Source organism: Alligator mississippiensis, chromosome 1 (genome assembly GCF_030867095.1).
Source record: "Alligator mississippiensis isolate rAllMis1 chromosome 1, rAllMis1, whole genome shotgun sequence".
Classification (NCBI taxonomy): domain Eukaryota; kingdom Metazoa; phylum Chordata; order Crocodylia; family Alligatoridae; genus Alligator; species Alligator mississippiensis.
Window position 1 is genome coordinate 266,788,322 of NC_081824.1, and position 14,187 is coordinate 266,802,508.

At 43.1% G+C, this 14,187-nt stretch overlaps 1 protein-coding gene across 3 annotated transcripts in view; it reads right to left on the bottom strand.

The window, feature by feature from the left end:
• Window positions 1-3,059: 3,059 nt before the first annotated feature.
• Window positions 3,060-14,187, bottom strand: part of RCSD1 (RCSD domain containing 1) — a 52,511-nt gene continuing 41,383 nt past the window's right edge. For 2 of the 3 annotated variants that reach the window (XM_019476529.2, XM_019476530.2), the window contains 4 exons: window positions 10,519-10,608; window positions 9,025-9,096; window positions 7,872-8,075; window positions 5,040-5,711 (listed from right to left, as the gene is read on the bottom strand). In XM_019476529.2, coding sequence (XP_019332074.1) covers window positions 5,052-5,711; window positions 7,872-8,075; window positions 9,025-9,096; window positions 10,519-10,608 — 1,026 coding nt within the window. In that variant the 3' untranslated portion in view covers window positions 5,040-5,051. Of the gene's footprint in view, window positions 3,151-5,039; window positions 5,712-7,871; window positions 8,076-9,024; window positions 9,097-10,518; window positions 10,609-14,187 lie in introns of those variants that run through there. The other variant, XM_006262265.4, reaches the window with a different exon arrangement.

Sequence of the window (14,187 nt, forward strand, 5' to 3'; positions counted from 1 at the left end):
TGAATGTTTGTTCACTTGCATATTGGTTCAGTCTAGGCAGGTTAAACTAACCTGCAAAGATTGAATCAATTCAGGCTCTGGCTTTTTGAATGTCTGTCCCTAGCCATAATGTTTGCACAGTTAGGTGTGCAAACAGGATTTACATGATAAACCCAGAGGTTTCAAATAATAATCCATAGCATTAAAAACACCCTGCCCTGTATGGTCTCACTGAATTCTTTTGCAACAGAAGAATTGCTTTATTAATTTTCTATAGTCAAAAAACAAGTGAAAACTAAGAGCTGGCATTTTCTGCCTTGAATCTGTCCAGGGGTGCCTCAGATGTATTCAGGTATGCCTTGAGTCTAAACAGTTTGAGAAACACTGCCCTAGACAGGCAGCAGGAAAAAGGTGTTTCAGTAGTGGCCTGCTGGATATAGAGAGTAACTTATGCAATATATGCTACACAATTGTGTTTGTGGAGGGATAATTTTGCTCCAAGGTAAACTTCAACTGTTAAAGCACCATGGAGTGCTTAATGGCTGCACAGTGCAGACAAGATACCTGCTTCTGCTTTGAAGTTTTCCTTTAAAGCCTTTCACATAGTAACCTCTGACCTTACGACGAAGAGCTAAGTCACAACTGTCAGGACTGGGACCTGCAACAGAGAGGCTGCATCTACATGAGACGCTGACTGCTCGGTTATTTAGTACTTGCATACTCAATGTTACTGTGCAGTACCAGCCCCACACAGCTTCTTGGTGACACTGACTGTGCAGTAGCTCATTACTACTGCACAGTAGTGTCATGTCATGATTTGTGCCACATAATGCTACTGCACAGTAGTAATGAGCTACAAATTTCAGCATCTCGCAGGCAGCAGCCAGCATCTACAAATTACAAACCTGATGGGTACATTGCATTCTGTTTTTGTGCCCTGCCCCTACCAGCCTTACATATCCTCATTTGGGCTTTTGCAGCTCCCCAGAATGAAATACACAGTTATTTTTCTTTTCTATTTCACTCTTTTATTTCCTTTGTTCTCCCATGATATTTTCAAGGTGAAGGAGAGCAAATTCCACACCCTTATTCAGCACACGCATTCTCTAAACACACGCACATATACAGTAATGCACAATTATACAGACGTCCTGATACCTCTGCTGAGAACAGAAATGTTACAGTTATAATTCAGCCTGGCTTGCAGCACAAGCCTAAGCAAACATATTCAAATATATTCAAAGGCAATGACGCATCGTGATATGGCTCAAAGAGGTTGTGGTGGTTGCAAATGCTGAGAAACCTTCTAGGCACAAGGGGTGAGACCAATCACTTCCCACTGGCTTTGAATTAACAGTATCTTAGTGCTTTCATTTGGGAAGATGGAAAGCAGGGTGTAGTAAAAAGGATCGTAAATCAATCTGTTGCCTTGTGAATTCAGTACTGGTGAAAGGTGACAGCCTTTGAGACTGTAGGTTATTACTGGCCTAACTGGAAAGCCTTGGAGCCCCAGTAATGAGCACCCTTGTTCAACACTTGTTCTGCGCCACATTGTGGTCAGTGCTATAGAGACATAGAATAGATTGATGACCGTTCCCCAGGGATCTTATACAGGTGTCTGTTTACAAAACAGGTGCAGCACAAGCAGCAGCCAAGCAAACTTTCTTCAGTATTTCCCTTGCCAGTATGTCCCGAGTCCTGATCTGAACTGTCCCCTTCAAAGAGGAGAGGGGGCTCAGTCTCTATGGCCCTTTTGGACTTTGGCCTCTCTTACCCTTTTTTTGGTAGTATCATCAAACAGTGTGTTGTAGCTATACTGTAGTTATGTGAACACCTGCGTACTGGGTATGGAACCGAGACATGCTTCCCCTCCACAACTCATTTCATGAAGGCCAATAGATAGTAAATGCAACTGAAAGATAAATGGTTCCACAGCTCACCCACTATTCATCTTCTGAGTCAGCTAGGCCTCAGAAGTATTTAGCAGAGGCCTAAATGCTTTCTTTGAGAACCTATATGGTTCTCATCATCACATTATCTAAATAGTTCTACTGCCAAATCCTTTTAAACTCTTCCACTAAGAGTTCTTAAGAAACAATCTTATATATAATTTTTAAAGGGATGAAAATTCACCAAGTTCACATCCAGCTTGGGCCATATTAAGTGAAATTCAACCATTCAAAAGGGCTTTATTGGCTTATATGAAATATGCAGGTTGTTTCAGTTCAGCTCTCACAAACCATTGTCCATGTCATAAAAAATCAGTACTAACTAGCCACATATGGGAAGTCTCAGAATGGAAGTCTTAGGTGGAATAAGCCATGAAGATAGATCCATACTGGTCCTACTAAGTCAGGATCGAAGCACATTGATGGGACGTGTGGAAAGCTTTTGTTGCTATTTTCTATTACAGGACTTCTGTTCTCTGGATCAAGTATTTTAGCTGCTACTTTTCACCAACACTAAAAAACACCAAAGAATTAAATCACATTTGTTAAGAGTAGCTGTTGGATGTTAGTTATAAGATGTTTCAAGTGCAGATTGGCCACCCAAATGCCAGTCCAAGTGAAAATTCATCAAAGAGCCTTTATAAACAATTTCAGAAGGCTCTTCTCCATATTTAGGGTTCACATTGTCTGCCATATAACATATTTATATATTTTCCCTGTTTTTAAAACATTATTTACTTATGTTTGAAAACTGAAAAATATTTCAAAAGAAGCTATTTAATAGGCACAACTTCTCTATGTCTGAAACTGATAAACTGCATCTAAGACTGAAACAGAGGAGAATAAAACAAAATTTGGAGCTCAGAAGTAATGGAAAATAACAGGCCCAGACACAGTGATGTTTGCTGGGTCCAAGATAAGTATGTATTAGGTCTCCAGTCCGGACATTATTTTAAAGTGATTGAATGTACCCAAGAAGAGCCAGCTGGTGAACCCTGCCATGATAAAAAGCTATCTTCGTTCCAGCCTTTCCTTCTCCCGTAGAGCATTATGGCATAAGAGCAGTAAACCAGTGTTGGGTCACAGGTCTCTGGGCTGCTTCTAGATCCTTGATGTTACTAATATTTTACTGTTCTGGCAGGAAAGGGTCCTTCAGTAGGTACACCTTAATTGGACTTTTTGGCTCCTCTTCAGATGTCTCCTGTGTCCTGATTTTTTCTTCCTTTAAGGAAAAGGAGAATGATAAAACACATCAAGGAAAGTGATATAAGCATATGTTACAATTAATTAAGCGCTCTAGGAAAGTCTAGAAGCTGGGTGCCCTCTGAGCCATCCTTTATTCTTGGGCTTCTTTTATGGTTCTCATGCTATAAGTAAGCCCAAGCACTCAGCCCAATTTCCCTAGCTCTCATAGTCTAATCTGAGTCAGTATTTGAATTGGAGAGTGGTAACCAATGCCTTCCCATTATACTTTCCTATTCAGCTCCATTCTGGTTCTCTTCAAGACCCAGATTAGACCCCACAAAGTGAGATGGATCATTAAAAACTAGGACAGGTGGAAACCCAGATGGGGACAGAGAGGGGATCTCATGTTGCTGGGTTTTCTTTTCAGCAAGATAACTATGTAATAACTAGTATGCAGGGGGCATTGCTATATTCTAGGGGAAGGCACATGTAATTATGTTTGCCTTTCAGTGGCTAAAGGCCAAGTAAGAGGCTTCATAACACAAGCCCTAGTGTCTAGTGGAAGTTCTCTACTTCAAGTGGTAGATGCCTGTTTTTGATCATAGAATCATAGAAAACTAGGGCTGGAAGGGACCTCAGGAGGTCAGCTAGTCCAACCCCTTGCTTAAAGCAGGACCATCCCCAATTAGATCATCCCAGCCAAGGCTTTGTAGAGCCAGGCCTTAAAAACCTCTAAGGAGGTGCCTGGTTCAGTAAATAACCATGGATTGGGAATGCTGATGGCTGATAGTGTCTCCTGGAAATGTCCCTTTTAATAAGCAAATGTAAATCTAAATGTACAGTGTGGTTTCTGTAGAAGGGGTGGGGGGGATTTCCATCACACAATGCTTTAAAAATGCCGTGGAGCTAAGCAGAGTGTCATGGGTCAGTATGTCTCCCTCTTTCTTCACATAACTAGAACAAATGACCCCAGTACTCTTTCCTGCCATGGCAGAGGGTCGGACTTGATGATCTGTCAAGGTCCCTTCTGACCCTGCAAACTATGAAACTATGAATATTTCCTCCACGTGCTGACCACGCCATCTCTGTCATTGCCATGTCTCATGCTTTGATTATCTTCATTAGGTGTTCCTATATGGAAACTGATTCATGCTGGGATTGGCCATAGTTAATATCTATGAAGCACCAGTGGGAAACAGATATAATGACACTGCCATTTTGTATAACTCCTGGGGGTCACAATGGACAATAAGCTAAATATGAGCCATCAGTGTGCCTTGTTGGTAAGGGCTAATGGCATACTGGGCTGCGTTGGTAGGAACATTGCCAGCAGATTGAGGGAAATAATTCTTTCCCTCTATTCAACACTGATGAGGCCACATCTGGAGAACTGTGTCCAGTTTTGGCCCCCCCACTACAGAAAAGAGGTAGACAAATGGAGAGAATCCAGCAAAGGGCAATGAAAATGGTTCAGGGCTGAAGCACATAACATAGGAGGACAGGCTGAGGGAACTGGGCTTATTTAGTCTGGAGAAAAGAAGATTGAGTGGGGATTTAATAGCAGCCTTCAACTACCTGAAAGGGGTTCAAAAGAGGATGGAGCTAGACTGTTCTCACTGGTGGCAGATTAGATGACAGAACAACAAGCAATCTTCTCAAGTGGCTGAAGGGAAGTTGGGGTTAGATATGAGGAAAAACTCTCTCACAAGGAAGGTAGTAAAGCACTGGAATAGGTTACCTAGAGAGATTGTGGGATCTCCATCCTTGAAGGTTTTTAAGACCTGGCTAGACAAAGCCTTGGCTGGGATGATCTAGTTGGGGCTGGTCCTGCTTTGAGCATAGGGCTGAACTAGATGACCTCCTGAGGTCCCTTCCAGCCCTAATTTTCTATGATTCTATGACCAACCACTGTGGTGAACCACCTCACCTGCATCGTATTTATTCAGTGCCCAGTTCTTGTGTTGGTGTCACACTCGGCTTCTCACTGGCGGTGTCTGTGCTTGCTGCCAGCTGCAGTGTCCCAGGCTCTGAGTCCTTTTCCTGGATATCTGATTTTTCCTGTGTATCATTGCTCTCAACTTCCTTCTTCTCCACCTCTTCCTTTTCTTTGTCCCTCTTATCAGGTTCACAGACACTGTCATCCTCCTTTTCCCCCACAGTGCTCTTGCACACCTTCTCTTCCTTGTCTTCCACAGCCACCTGGCACAAGGTCTCAGCATTACTCTTATCTGATTTCCCTTCCTCCTCTCCTGTGCTGCTCTTGTGATGGGTCACCATTTCCTCTTCTGTGCTGCTCTTGCAAGGGGCTGTTTCCCCTGCTTGCTTTTCTCTCTCATCTTTACTTTCTGTCCTGAAGGATCTTCTCCTTGATGGAGACTTTTCATCAGATCCAATCTGTTTCTGCATTGCTTTGCTCTCTGTTTCTGGCTCATCTGTTTTACCCTTGGGTGCAAACACCTCATCACCATTCTCTTCTTTTGCACCATTTTCTTGAGATGAAACAGTTGCCCCTAACTCTTCACCATCTCCATAGTCTGATAGAGACTTTCGGAATCTCCTGGAGGGAGGTCTGCGCTTTATTGATCCTCTTGTCCGCACCTGATTACAGGAAATGCAGAGACTAAATTATCTAAGCTGTGTCAGTGAGTGCAGTGCTGGTTACCCAGACACCAGTTCTTCTAGTCACCGCCCTTTTGCTTTTCCAAAGAAGCAGCAATCATCATCCTAATTCACACTGTATTACCTAATTTACATGAGTGAACCTGGACACACTAAAATTTGGACCTGAGGACTGTAGATTTATTATGCAGGTGCTCACTTGCAGGAAATTGATTTAGAAGCCTCAGCAATTTTATTTTTGTCAGTTGAATGGTAGGAGAGGATAGAGAAATTTCTTTTCTTTGTAGCCTTATAATCCACAGAGAATCTGAAGCTACAGACTCACTCCAAGTCCCAATCTGTAGGACCCTCTCGTATTCTGCTATGGCTTGGATAACCCAACTTTTCTCAAATGACAGCAGGATTTTCAGCTAGCCAGAAATCTAAGGACTGTACTAAAATGGAATAAGCTTGATCAGGTACCAGATGCCATTTCAATAGAGTTGTAGCTTGCAGGGACAAGAGATGCCAGGATGCAATATAGCCTATCCTGCTCAGATAGAGGTTAAGCTAGCAGTTCTCAACCTTTTTAGACTCAACGTACCCCTTGTTAGAGTCAAGGCACTCCTTATTAGAGTTAAAGCACCACTTGGAAAATGCCACCTGTCAGTTTTCACTCATTTTTTGTTGACAATAAAATAATATAGCAATTATGCTGTTGAAAAGATCTCAAAAAGACCACATAGGTCAAAATGTTTTTAACACTATGGATTCTTATTTAAATCTCTGGGTTTATCTTTTGAATCCTGTAGACATTTGCACAACTAAGAGTGCTAAAATTGGGCAGCAACCTGTGGTACCCTTAAAAGGGTCCTGTGACATCCCAGGGTGCCGCATCATCTTGGTTGAGAATCACTGGGTTCATAATGAGATCTTGAGTATCCATGGGCCAAACTTCTGTACAAACCAGGTACAAAATACAATGCAGAATATCTTGCTGTATTTGGCTTGCAGTGCCATACAGCCACCCTAAAAATGTACTAACTCATTGCACGATTTGGCTTTTGTCCTTTAATTTGATATAATGTTGTGTGAAAATTTAAGATCAGTCCAATTCATTCTCACTTGAAGTGGGTGAATCATGCTGCCTCACCACCTGAAGACGATTAGAATCTGTTGTCCATCAAATTCTATTTAAGGGTAATTTTCAATGTATGTATTAGTTATTCCTATACTGAAGCTGATTTACATGGGGATTGCCTGAAGTTAATAAATATTTAGGAAGCACCAATGGGAAAGACTTCAAGTAGTCTTGAAACATTGTTAATGGTCCAGGGAACAAGAAACAAAATTCACAGCTTTACTGTACTTAACACAGACAATCATTTTATGGCTCATTACAATTTACCTGCTTTCTCTGTTAACCTCTGTGTACTCCACAGCTTCAGCCCTCTCCCCTTCTATGTCAGTAGCTCTTTGTTCTGTTGCTACTTCTGATATCTGTTTTTTGCTCCACAGACCCTTTTCCCTTTCTTTTAACTATTTCCTTTTACATAATGGTGTTAAACAAAAGTCATTGTTTTAACCGGTATTTAGTTTAGGCTGTATCTGCTTCTTTCACAGACTTGAGGAAGAGCATCTTGTACCCAAAGGCTTGCCTAACATTATTCCCAATTATTTTGTTGGTCTAATAAAAGAAATTTAAATGTAGGCAGGCAAGAAAGCCCCCTGAACTACAGTCAGAGGCTCATTAAAGATAGGCCAAATGAGTACCTGGAAAAAGGTTTTTAGCAAGCTTTTGGGTACAGTCACCCTTCTTCAGGCATCGGGAGTCGCTGCTGGTCCAGCAGAGTCTGGTGAACAGCAGAGACTTCCAATTCTTGAAGAAGGGTGACTGCACCCAAAAGCTTGCTAAGAACTTTTCCCCAACTACTCAGTTGGTCTAATAAGATATCATATCTACTCAAAGAACCTGGCCTGCCTATGTCCTTAGACCAACACAGCTACAACCAAAAACCCAGCATTAAAGGTAGAAGCACTGAACTCCTCTTTTGGCTATAAAAACATTCTTTCAAGACAGGACTAGACTGTTCCAGTTCCATTCCCAGGAATCAAATGGCCTTAGCCTCCTGGACTTGAGAAAGCCAGCAGACACTTTACCTTGTTATAGGTTTGCAAGTGAGTGCCCTCTGGTGGTTGATCAAAGCTGACTGGTGCTTCATCTGACTCACTGGAACGGGACTGAATACCTGGGCTGCTGGGAGTTGAAGGGGGAGTGCTAAATGGAGATGGCATGACTTTCAGACCTGGACTCTTTGGAGATGCACCTGGCAGCAGTGCAGCTGGAGCAAATGCCAGATTGGCCTGCAAAGAAAAGAAGTTCTTATAATAAACTTCCTTCTTCAAGTATTGTATTCTACCACCCAAATTCCCCCTGGCAGAAATGGACTGATCTGAACAGACACAAGTAGGATCATTCAGTAGCCACCTGGGGGAGCCCTTGCTCTTAACAGGGATAGTGCTAAACTTCTCAAGAAGGCAAACATTTTAGCTGTTGGCTTTCTGTTTCTCCTGGTGATACTGTCAACAAACAATTCCATGTGGGGAAGTTATGACTTGGACACTTGTCCTGCAGAAACAGCTTGATCTCTGGATTACTCTTGTGCCATCCTGAGGCTAAGGGATTTTCCAATGTCCTGGCCAAGCAAACGTGTCTACAGAGGTTTGCCATTAGGAGAGGCTGTGAACAGATCAGTTAACTTATTATAGCTAGGAGCTTTAAACCAGTTTCTCTATCCTTGCCCATGCCGCACCTAAAGGTTCCAGCTGTGGGCACTCTTGAGCCCTCTGAATGAGCACTATGTTTAACAAGAGAATACCACAGAAGTAACTTAGTTTGCAACTGTGATACAGCTCCCACTTCTGGAGTCATTCCTGTAAACTGCTATTAATAAAAGTTTGCATGCTTCGGTGTCCTTGGCAACACTAATAGGACACTGCTATGAGCAGATTTGTATTAGCAGAGGTCTTAGGCAGCATTACATAGGCACTGCTAGGAGGATCACACTCTAGGAGTGACAGCTGGCATTAACAGGCCAAAAGCACTCAGCTTATTAGTTGTCCCAACCAGCATACACACAGGTGCTATGGATAGATACAAGGAGGTAACAAATGCTGGGTAAATTTGTGAGTTATTTTGGGTATAAAAAAAAAAAGGAAAATGACAAGATTTTAAGGAGTCCTACAGTCATAACCCTGTGAAGTGCTATTCAGTTTAATTACAGCAGTGAGGTTGACAGCATCCCTCACCTACCTGCAGTTTTTCAATCAGGGGAGAGCTTTTCACCTTGACCTTGGGAAGTGGACCAGCATTTGGAGATGTCTTCTGGAAATAAATGAGAAAAGACCAAAATAAATCAGATGAAGAAAGAAAAAGCTCTGAAGCCAGGACCAAGCCAGAGAGATCTCAGGAAGTGAGAGGTGGAGGAAGGAAAGTAACAGATCTGTGATTGAAGTCTTCTCTAGGGATCCTCACAAGAAAGGCTACTCTCCACTTTCCCAGCTCCTTGTCCAACTATCTAAAGCTATAAAACAGGGGAAGGAGCATTCCAGAACAAAGAGGAGAGGACGTGTGGAGTAATATAATGCCACATGAGGAAGATTATCAAAAGCAGGTAGCAAACCCACCCGTATCCTATACATGCACACACATGCATCATTGGTGGGAACAGGGAATTCTCTCCCTTCTGACTGGAACTTATGAGGCAGGGGGTGTAATACAATTGACCAGGTAAGTTTTGAGACACTGGGATTCTATTCCTAGCACTGTGCTCTGTGTATGCGGCTTTGGACAAGATATTTAAACATTGAGGTCACTTCCCTACCTTGTAAGATGGGCATAAAATTGACATTCCTCGCAGATGGTAGCAATGGTTTCACATTCATGAAAATGTTTTATGAGCTACTTGTTTAGTGGAGCTGATGGGATATTTTTGGTTCTGGCTAAACTACACACGTGCCCGCCTTTTTAAAACACTGGGTCAAGAATGAGGAAATAATCCACAAGCAGAAACATTACTATTTATATTGCAATAACATCTAAGGCTACAACCAGGTCAGTTCTCATTGTGTTATATGCTGCGAAAACATGATACATGGCAAGGGACTTACTTAAATTGTGGCAAGGCAAAGGGTTTTTCATGGCCTGCTTGCAGCACATACAGCCAATTTTGCGGCAGCCCCACCCCTTGGCACTGACTGGCAGAGAGGCCCTGTTGTGGGGTGGAAGGACAAGGGGGCAGTCACTATCTTGACTGCTGGCTGTCCTTCATGCCACCCCCTCCCTCGGTGCTGATTGGTTGACAGGTCCCAGCTGGGGGTGGAAGGAGGGACGACCGGGCAGCTGCAATTCTGTCCTTTGTGCTGCCCCACTAGCTGGTGCCTTTCCCTCCTGGCAGCGAAGACACTGGTACTCACTGGGAAACCAGAATATTTTTGTTACATTTGCTGTTGTGTTGATTTTGTGGATTTTGCAGACAATCCTGGATTTTGCAGTTTCTGCAAAATCCACGAAAGTGCAAATTAAATAGGTCCCTCCCTATACATGGCAGTCCCTGCTCTAAAGAGCCTGAGATGTGAATATCAGGTAGAATCTTTGGAGCTGTGCTCAGAGAGAGAGCAATTTATAAGCAGAACTGGGACATGAATGTGGACAGCAGGGGTGGGAAGGCAGCAAGGAACAGCAGATTATATGCAGGGTATTTTTTGTGGATGGAAAAGGAAACTCCTTAATGACATTGGTACTTACTTGCTCATTATTTTGGCCTCCCTCCACTTTGTGGATGTGTAAGGGAAGAGAGCATGGTGGTTTCCTCCTGGTTGGTCTACTGGGTGGTACCTGAAGAGAGAAACAGCTAGGTGAGTGACAAAGGAAGGGGTGAAACTCAAGTGCTGGAGGGCAATACCATAGAAATCCGCATGGCAGTGCATGTTAGGTTGCCACAGGGAAGAGTTTGGAGAAAGAACCAGGAAGTCAGTCTTCATGCACACAGCTAGAGTGCTAGCTGCACTTCCAGCATCTCCACAAATAGCTCTCTTAATAAAATCCCATCTAGTTTTGAGAACGTGGACTCCTTTTGTTATATCACCCAATTTACGGGACATGAAACAATCTCCTGGTTCTGTGTGAACAGAGGGCCTGACAGGAAGCAATGAAGGGTGGAGATGCTTCCAGGGCTCCCACGAGCTCTAATGAGCATCCTGTTGGAAAGCTCCCATTAGAACAGCTTGTAATTTCTTTTCTTTCTTCCTCTCCTGTCTCTATGTATTACTAAGGCTTCTTCTTTCAAATGGGTCTCAGCTTCCTACTTAATTCACTCACCATCTCATTATTCTGTGTGTGATGTATTCTGGGGGCCAAAAGCTCACAGCCCCACTGACCTTTTAGAGAAAGGTACAGCATACAGACCCCCCAGGTCACAGTTGTGGTAAGTGACTCAGGAGTGAAGAGTATGTTTTCTGAACTGCAGTAACACTCCGATTAGTCTGAATCTGCTTGGGTTTTTGGAAAAAAAATCTAGTTTATGCTAAGAATAAGGAAATACTGAGCACATTATTAGCATTTAGCATTAGCACAGTCTCTCCAAAACTCCATCTTCTCATTTACACAGTCATGTCCATGGTAATTTGCATGACTAATAGAACAAAGGAGGTGATGCTCCCCCTCTATGCGGCACTGGTCAGGCCGCAGTTGGAGTACCGTGTCCAGTTTTGGGTGCCACACTTCTAGAGGGACGCGGGGAATCTCGAGAGGGTCCAGAGGAGGGGCACTCGCATGATTAGTGGCCTTCATGATAGACCCTACAGGGGGAGGTTGAGGGAGCTGAATCTCTTCAGCCTTCACAAGAAATGGCTGAGGGGAGATCTTGTGGCTGCCTATAAATTTATTAGGGGAGGTCAACGAGGAATAGGGGAAGCGCTGTTTACTAAGGCGCCCCAGGGAGTGACTAGGAATAATGCGTGTAAACTAGTTGAGAGTGGATTTAGGTTAGATATTAGGAAGAAATTTTTCACAGTAAGGGTGGCCAGGATCTGGAATGGGTTTTCAAGAGAGGTGGTGCTATCACCTAGCTTGGAGGTCTTCAAGAGGAGGCTAGATAGTCACCTGGCTGGGGTCATCTGACCTCGGTCCTCTTTCCTGCTGGGGCAGGAGGTCGGACACGATGATCCATTGTGGTCCCTTCCGACTACAATCTATGAATCTATGAATCTATGAACCTGAAGCCTGGGTGCAGTGCTCCATCTTGATTGGAATGACATATTCCCCTTTATTGGAAATGTCAGATTAAATCTTCTGTACATCACAGCAGCTCTGTGGCCCTCTGGCAAGTAACCAAGGTGGTGAAATATTTAGGGAATTTTGTCATAATTTTCACCTCCTGATGGCCAGGGATGTGGAAAGTTGGATTGTGGCATCTTCCCCTTTCAAAGAGTTGGATGCTTTTCAGAATTCTGTCTGGTGTGACAAACTTGTGCCTCGTGATTTTCAATGGAGAAGCCGAATCAACAACCCACAGTACCCTATGGCAGTGTAATCAAGCTGAAACAGTGTCATTCCATACCAATTCACTGTTGACCTGACATATACTGTAACACTGCAATGCCACGCTGTATTATTGTAGTGATACTCCATAGATCCCCATTAATGTCCTCCATGCTAAGTCTGACGGACAGAACTCAATATCAGGCTGGCCACAGACAATGGGGATGGGCAACAGTGGTTGCGTCTACACATTCATTAATGCACCATAGTTACTGCACATTAAGTGTACTTGTTTAACCAAGTACCTAATCAGTCAGTAACTCATGCTACTGTGCAGTAGTGCCGGCACATGGCTATTTAGTGAGGCTTACTGTGCAGTAACCTAATACTACTACATAGTAGGGTATTAGCACCGTTTTTGCCCAGCATGCTACTGCGTAGTGTTATTAGTTACTGCACAGTTTACATCTCATGTAGATGTGTCCAGTGAGTATTATGGCAGCCCCAGCATTGTGATATGCTAAATTGAACCTGGCAATAGAAGGAAGCAGCTTGTTATATGAGAGAGAGAAAATGCAGAGGCAATCAATTAGCAGCATGTAGTTTTGTTAAATAACACCTTTGTTTTAAAAGTATGTATATGGTTGGTAGGAGGGTGCTCTCTCCCCCTGCCATAGAAGGCCTATCAGCAGCCAGAAGTTTTTAGACTTTCCTTGCCTCCTCAGGGGCCTCCTCAGGGGCAGGTTAAAGCCACAAATAAATTGGGCAGCCTTTAGTTGTCTCACAAACCTCATTGCCTCACCGCCTGGTCTCAGTGAAGCAGGCCTGGATCACAAGTATTCAATGATCCTGCCTCAAGTTGCCTATAGGCAGGCAAGGTTCTCTAGGTAGATATGATATTTTTTATTAGACCAACTAAATAATTGGAAGAAAGTTCTTTGCAAGCTTTCAGGCACAAACACCCTTCTTCAGGAACCTCAAGTTCCCTATGTCTTTTAGAACAGGAAATAAAGCCATTTTTACTCAGTTACTTACTGACTGGAAATGATGGCATAGGGGAGCTTTAACTAGCCCCCATGTCCTTCTTTATATTGAGTCAATACAGGCCTTATTAGGACACAAGTCACACAATAAGTACCTCACAGTTAAAAGAGATACTGCTTTTCCTGCAGAGCAAGACTATACTGTCTAGCACTCCTATAGACTACTGCTTTTACTCATGTTGGTACTATTATTTTTTTCCAAGTTCAGTCATAATCTAGCTTGCATATGTCAAATTCAGTCTTTAGATTAGAATCTCTGCCCAGCTGGGTCAAATATCTGCAGCCAAACAGGAGACTATATGTGCCTAATTTATTTAAATGCAAATGAGATGTCAGTTTCTTGGTGTTAGAGGAGGATACATATCTAATGGCAATATGGAAAGCCTGGAAAGTGTTTGCTTTGCAAAATGTGAGGGGGTTTTTAATCCAACAGTGACTGCTAATTAAGTCTTCAGAACACTGGAATTGGTTAGTTAGGCCCAGATTGAAATCAAGAGGAGCAAAACTTTGTTTACCGAAGTTAGACAGCTAGTCGAGAGCAACATCTATCTGTCTTTCAAAGGGCATCTATCACTGTTTTAACAGAGTGATGGAAAGCTGGTAGTGAGAAGGATGCTAGCTTCTCAGCTACCACGTCTGTCATTGGACACCCCACTACCTGGAATTCCTTTTCCATGCCATTGATGTCAGATATTTGGCTGGGGAAATCATGTTTTCTAATTATGAAGTACCCCAAAAAAGCACAGAGTTAGGCAGTATATGTGCATCATGCATCAATGCCAGCTATTACTGAAGAACCCATAGGCATCCTATTAGGCTCTTCGGTGTCCCCAGGGCATATGGCACAAACATCCGGCTGCAAGCTAGCAATAGACTTCTCATAGTGACAGCT